The sequence below is a fragment of the Juglans microcarpa x Juglans regia genome, chromosome 4D, assembly GCF_004785595.1.
Source record: "Juglans microcarpa x Juglans regia isolate MS1-56 chromosome 4D, Jm3101_v1.0, whole genome shotgun sequence".
Lineage (NCBI taxonomy): Eukaryota > Viridiplantae > Streptophyta > Magnoliopsida > Fagales > Juglandaceae > Juglans > Juglans microcarpa x Juglans regia.
Window position 1 is genome coordinate 2,237,741 of NC_054600.1, and position 7,161 is coordinate 2,244,901.

Below are 7,161 nucleotides of genomic sequence, written 5' to 3' on the forward strand. Positions count from 1 at the left end.
TCAATCCAGTCCGTGTTAACACCCTCAGCTCCCTGCTTAGCTAAGAAATCAGCCACAACATTTCCTTCACGAAACACATGACTCACTCTATAAACCATGCCTTTTAGACAGGTCTGAAGCTCTTCCCAAAAATCCTTAAGATGCCAAATGTTACATTCTCCCCTAGTAAGCCATCTAACAAGAATTTGAGAGTCTGTCTCAATGTGAACTTGATGAAACCCAAGTTGATAGAACCTTCTAACACCTTTCAACAAACTTTTCATTTCAGCAAAATTATTAGAACCATGGCCTAAGCATACTGCAAAAGCCGTTCGAAATTTTCCACCATCATCACAAATAACACCCCCAGCTTCAGTCGATCCTGAGTTATCCAAACTACTACCATCCATATTAAGTTTCACCAAATTCTGCTGTGGTCGAAGCCATTTCACCATTGATAGCTTCTTGGATTTAGGTAAAAGAGCCGGGATATCCAACCTCTCTAAAATAACCATGTCGGTAGTATGGAGTTTCCCAATTTTTGTTAGTCAACTGCATAATTCTTCGGATCCATAATTTAATAGCATGCCAAACCGAATTCATTGTATCTCATTTTCCTTCATACCTTTACATCGCCAGTCCCAAAGTTTCCATGAGATTTTAGACCTTTTGGGCAATGGATTTACTGGCCAAGTTCCAAGTTCTATATGAAAGAAACCTCCAGAAGCTTGCTGAAGTCTATGGTTGATTGTGCAAACCTTGTAGCGTCAAATCTCAGCCATAATTCATTGATGGATTATCTTCCCGCATGGATTTACAAATCTGAGTTTTGATTTCAAAGGATGAACTAGGTGGGAGCACGAATAGTCCTTTATCTTCATCATTTGGGACTCCCGTGGACAACTTGAAATCTTGGATTTGTCCCACATGCCTTTTTGCTTTCTTTACAATGGAAGGATAGATCTTTTTTAGCTGCAATAATGGGGAATCGACACCCAGCTTTGCCTTCTGCATATATAATGAGTAACATGGCTGCATGTATGCCTTTTTATTCAATTGAGTACATTCTTGATGACAGATTTGTGCCTTCAAATGATGCATGTATTATAGAGCATAGAAGACGCTGAATATACATATTAATCAATCTGTAACCTCGCTAATCTAAGGTGGTGATCAAAGACACTGATCATAAATCTGCCTGAGTTGTTTAGCCACATCAGTGATTGTTGGTCTATCTTCTCGTTTGTTTGAGATGCAACTCAGGGCAAGTTTTCCAAAAGTTAGAAACTGCTGCTGATCAACACTTTCTTTCAACAATTCCGGATCTACAATTTCAATCAACCGCTGTTCATCATATTCGGCCTTCTCGAAGAATAGTATATGGGCTTCATTGTACAAAAGCACAAGTAGAATTTTACCAAAAGAATACACATCATCCTTCTGAGTAAAGTTGCTTGTAAGAAAATAGTCAGGTGCAACAAAACCAATTCTCGAGCGTACAACACCATCGGTTGCATGCAATTGACCTTCAGGAATAGGTAAAGAAAGCGAGAAATCAATCAACTTGGGAACATTATTCTCATCCAGCATGATGTGGGACAACTGAATATCCCTGTGTACAAAGGGCATGGATAATGCAGTATGGAGATATGCAACTGCATTTGCTATTCCCATTGCAATCCTTAGCCTACCCATCCATGGTATCGGTTGATAAGGCTCGATTCGATAACGAATGCACGCTTTGAGATTCTTGTGCCCTACATATTCATACACTAGAGCCGGCCATTGGGTTTCTAGGCAGCATCCTAGGAGCTTTAGAACATTTTTGTGAATACTCATTTTTGATCCAATTACAACGTCTTTAAAAATGTCCTCATATCTAGTAACTAAAGGCCTGTGTCGACGGTCATCAAATTTTTTAACTGAAACTAAGCGGCCTTCCAGACAACCCTTGTAAAATTCAAAACTACCATCATGCAGAAAAAGTTGACTTTCGTCATAGTTGTTTGTTGCTGTGCTGAGCTCCTTGGCCGAAAAGAAACGGATAGGATTGCATTTCCCATTGAACAGGGCGATACGTTCCTCTAATAACAGTCTTCCATTCTTCATAAATGGCGTCTCGTCTCTGTCTTTTCTCTTCAGCTTCAAACATGCATTCATCTTGCTTTGTCTACCAATTAAACACTTAGAATACAGATAGACAAGATCAATATACACACATATCATGGTGAGATAAAAATATGGAGAATCTGGCTTTAAATGAAGATATTGCACAATTTAGAGTTTGGAACCAGTAATCTGCAACCATGTAAAGCATGATCATGACTCACAAGAACTTGAAACATATTAACTTGTACTTCATGAAATTACAGGGCTTTTATTGATAGATCAGGCTAATCGTTCTCGTATCTCATGATTTGCATATTATTTGAGGAATTCTGTACAGATCTTATTGACAACTACCTCATATTCAAAGATATTACAAGTAATCTAGAAATAAATCAGAACATCCAATACTACTAAAACTAACTCAGGGGAGAAGAGAGAATATATATATATATATATATATATTTTACATATGGATCCAGAGACAGAGATATTGGAGATAGCTGTAGCTAGAACCGGTGAAGCAGAACAAACTTAAACAATAATGGCGAATTAAAGCACTAGGCAATTTTCGAGTTTTATTATCATATTTAATACTAACCAAATGATGGCCATTCAAGCAGGAAACTGGGAAATTTCATTGCAATTACCTGAATATTCTCTTCAACTTCGACCGACTACACCTACCTCACCTGCTTATGGTCCTCACCAAACCAAAGCATAGCAAGTCTGCAAAGAGATCAAAATTTGTGGACCAACTTCACCCTCACTTATTATTTGTTAGAAAAGTTTTCTTGCAAATGAGTATTCACACCAAACCGCGTATTAATATTGACATGTAAGGATTGACATATAAGACATCTATTTAATAAAATAATATAAATTAAAGATGCGTTATTTTCTATCAAAATACTTGTTTTTTTTATAGTATTCTTTGGTGGTGAATTTTTCTTGGTCGGTCCCATTTCTCTTATACGCCCCAGTATCCATTGGTAGGGTTATGACTTGACATGCTCTTTCGTCGTGGCGTATTGAAATTATCTCATTTTATTTTATTATTATAATTTTTATATAAAATATAATAAATAATTAAATTTTTTTAAATTTTAAAATAATAATAATAATAAATTATACTTTAATTATATTTTATTTAATTTTTATCTAAAATATCTCGTCTAATATCTCCTGTATCTTGGTCGGTTTCCAAGAGACAAATAAACCCAACCGGGCTCAATGTATTGCCAATGTCCGAATCAATATTTGGAATTTTGGAGTTTGATGCCAAATTATTTATAGATACAACTCGTAAAATTTATTTTGGATATTTATAAATAAAGAAGATTACTCAACAAAGTACTTATAAAACAAATATAAAATTATAACAAATTATTAAATTATACAATAGTTATAAAAGAACATTAAATTTCTATTCTCTAAAAATTAATTCTTTCCCGAATAATTCTTTCCATTTCACTTGGCTTAAAATACGGCGGAAAAAAAAAAAAAAAAAAAAAAAAAAGCACGAGGCGTGTGAAAAAGTAAAGCAGTTCCTGGAAAAATCTCTGATGCTGAAAAGTTTCTTCAGTAATCAATCGGTTCAAAATGAATTAACAAATTTTGATAAAAATAACATGTCATGATTTATAATTTCTCAAAGCATCTGAGTTAGATTTTCCAAGTCGCTATGGCAAATTTCCAGACCTCGACTCATCGCGTCAAGTGGATCTTCACTCCTCAAGAGTTGGTACGTTCCTTTCTTACTAGTGCCTTGCTACCATTACCACCATTTGTTTCCCGTTCGGTTGCCGAGAAACTGTAGGAAAAGAAAATCATTTAAACAAATTGAGACGGAAAATATTACTTTAGACGCGTAGAGTTATTTTTATGTTAAAACACTCCTGTTAAGATTATTTGAGTGAGGAATTTGCTTGCCTTACAACTCTGTTCGATCTACCGGAGAGAAAGAAATCAATCCATTGGCAAGAAAATAAAACCTTGTGTGTGTTTTTATGTGTGTAAACCAATGTGAGTAGGTTTGTAAGTTTTAGTTTTTTCCCCTTTTAAAGCGTGTATTTTTTTTATATTGCTTCTGTTTTGGTCTATGACATAGGTTCAAAAATCCTAAGCTGCTAATCAAAGAGCAATACAAGCACTAGAGAAGGTATCGTGCAAAAACTGCCCCAATTTTTTTCCTTCCGAATTTGGGGCTCATGATTGTTGCATTAAGATAAATTATTCTGTTGTTTCTGATTGATTTATTAATTTGTATTAAAGCATGGGGCAACGCTTATGGAAGTAGATATCGATGGGTCTTTGTCATATCCCACACCTCCAATTAACTCGAAAGATACTGGTAAACACTCATTTTAAGAATCACATTTTTTGTCATGTGCTCGTTGAATTGAGTGTCTGACTGATGTGTGTGCGTGTGTGTGTGTGTGTTTTCCATTTATATTTCTAACCTATCTTTTCGATGGTTCCATTCTTTTCATGTTAGCTGACAAGCATTCTCGTTTGAAACCCCTTAATATTGAGGAAGAGCAATATATGAGAGTGTTCTATGAGAATAAACTTCAAGAAGTTTGTAACAACTTCCACTTTCCTCATAAAATTCAGGTATTGTTTCTTTTTTCTCCCCCACAAAATCAGTGCGAAAATATAGGTAATGACGGGCTTATCAAATTTCTGGGATCTGCTAATGTTTTGCATGCAACTGCTCTTATATATTTCCAAAGATTTTATCTTCAATGGTCAGTTGCGGAACATCATCCCAAAAACATCATGTAAGATTATTTTCGATGTTCATTGTAGCTTTTTGTTGGCCACATGATGTCCTTGAAGACGCATCGCTTCAAAGTATGGCTGTAATCGTGATCAATTATAAAAAGAAATTTGCACATGGTTGGAAATTGTGCACTCTAGAATTGCTTGGCTTGGTAAATTGTTTGTGGATAGCTCTCAATTGTGACAAAAATTTATGAAGTTACTTTTTCATGCACAGGTTAACATGCATTTATGCAACTTGTAAGATAGAAGAAAATCATGCTTCAGCCGAGCTAGGTAAGGGGTTCTCGTAGGATCATCAATTGATTCTCAATAATGAGATGATAGTTTATCAGGCATGAATGTGCCGTGCATATTAGTGTTTATTCTTTATTGTTTTTCCTTTTCTTTGGCTGACGCACATGCGTCGTTTCCTTTGCAGAAGTTTAGACCTTGATCTTAATCCTTAATTTCTCCAGAGTTTAGAATTTGATCTTATTGTGTATGCGCCGTATCGCTCAATTGATGGTTTTGTCAATGACATGGAGGTAAGTTAATTAATCCATTCATAATGCTGATTTATTGTTTTGGTGATTGTACAAGAAAGCTCATTTGTGGGTGTGCGTGTGTTTGTTTAATAAAATTTTAGCTTTTATTGTTGTCACAGTTCCTTATTTTTGTTTCTGGTTTCTGTTCTCACTGTGATATTACATTTATTTATCTATCTTTTCTTTTTCTTTTTCTTTTCTTTTCTTTTCTTTTTTTTTGTTTTCTTTTTTAATGTCTGGGAAACTCTCTAAGGTAGGGCCCTTCAGACTCTGACCAACCTCATATGCTGAAGGTGAATTGCTTATATGCTATTTAATCTTTATAACTGTCTATCCATCTTGGTTGCTCTCTGATCCTTGTACTCTTGATCATATGAGTCCTATGGCATTTATGCTCAAACTGAAACTTGGAAAAAAATCTTCATAAAGATGACGAGTAATTTTAATGTCTTTAAGATAGCTAGTTGTGCACGTGCCACATCGTAGTACATGATTATGATTCCTAGCAGATGTTATTTGGCACTATAGTTCCTGTTGATAATGGTTATGATTCACTTAGATTTGTTCACATGGAGGTTCAACTACCTTTTCCTGCATCAATTTATCCATCTGCAGCTCTGCTGCTTTAATGTTTCGTAGGCATTACATGAAACTGCAAGGATGGAAGTTGACAAAATCATGCTTACTGATGCACCTCTTCTATTCCCTCCCGGGCAGGTACCAATAACATGATTTATAGAACTTTACGAATCTGTAAAAAATCCGTGATAACTTTAATCCTTTCAGGTTACTTATTTTGTTGAGCATCTCTCACACCTTTGGTTCCCCTCGCTAATTAACATCCCACTAAATTCAGATCCCCTCCCCCCTCTGTCTTTAATTACCTTGGTTGACTCTCCTATACTCTGCTGGGCTAGGTTTCAGGTTGATCTTGTAATCTGTTTTTTAGTTAGAATACTGACAGTGTTTATTATTTATATGATGCAGCTGGCATTGGCTGCTTTGCGTAGTTCAAATGAGGTGCACCAAGTTGTTGACTTTGAGAGGTCTAAACCTACGTTGGTCTTGCCTTAATATTATGACTAATGTTTTTGCATTACTTCTTTTGTATTTGGTAGGAGAACCATGGTTGTATTTGTTTGCCAAACAAATCTACTGTGTGTGGAAGGGAGGGATCTGGGGGTTAAATCTCTAGTTGTTGGCCAGGAAAGGAAATTCACATATATTGCCTACAATAATGATTCAGTCTTCTTCAACTTGCATGCTTCTTTGCAGATACCTAAGGAACATTCTCTCTCGCCAGAGTTCTGCACATACCATTTTAGAGCTCATTGAATCACTAAATGCACTAGATACTTGGGTAAAAGTTTGTTTACTTCTTGCAATCTGAATATGACTGGGATGATTTCTTGAACATACTTTGCTGGTTGCCTGCTCGAGGGCATGGGAAGATAAGATTCTGTGCAAGGGATATGTAATTCTAAACTAATGGATGTAATTCAATAGGAAAATGCTACTATGCCCCCTAATTTATACCACTCATTTTGCCTCTGCAAAGTGAGTGGTATAAATTAAGGGGCATAGTAGCATTGTCCAATTCAATATTAGATGGGGAAATGTGGTTGTTTCCGTTATGCTTACTGGTCTACTCTTCTCGTGGCTATGTATACGGGTAAGGAGGTACAAGTTCCCGTCAGAAAAAGATTTGAAGCACATTAACTGGAAACTGAAATCTTGTTGGGGTATTGGCTCACACGACGAGTAG

At 35.9% G+C, this 7,161-nt stretch overlaps 1 protein-coding gene and 1 pseudogene across 1 annotated transcript; one reads left to right on the forward strand and one right to left on the reverse strand.

Annotated features, from left to right (window-relative positions):
- Positions 1 to 1,001: 1,001 nt before the first annotated feature.
- LOC121261675 (non-functional pseudokinase ZED1-like) lies at positions 1,002 to 2,754 on the reverse strand. Its single transcript, XM_041164152.1, has 2 exons — positions 2,736 to 2,754; positions 1,002 to 2,163 (listed from the first exon to the last, which is right to left on the reverse strand). The coding sequence occupies exon 2, from the start codon at positions 2,137 to 2,139 to the stop codon at positions 1,153 to 1,155; it is 987 nt and encodes a 328-aa protein (XP_041020086.1). The 5' UTR covers positions 2,140 to 2,163; positions 2,736 to 2,754; the 3' UTR covers positions 1,002 to 1,152.
- Positions 2,755 to 3,634: 880 nt separating this feature from the next.
- Positions 3,635 to 7,161, forward strand: LOC121261677 (annotated as a pseudogene).

Coding starts and splice junctions, on each gene's coding strand:
- LOC121261675 (XM_041164152.1), bottom strand. CDS start 2,139: ATGAATGCATGTTTGAAGCTGAAGAGAAAAGACAGAGACGAGACGCCA.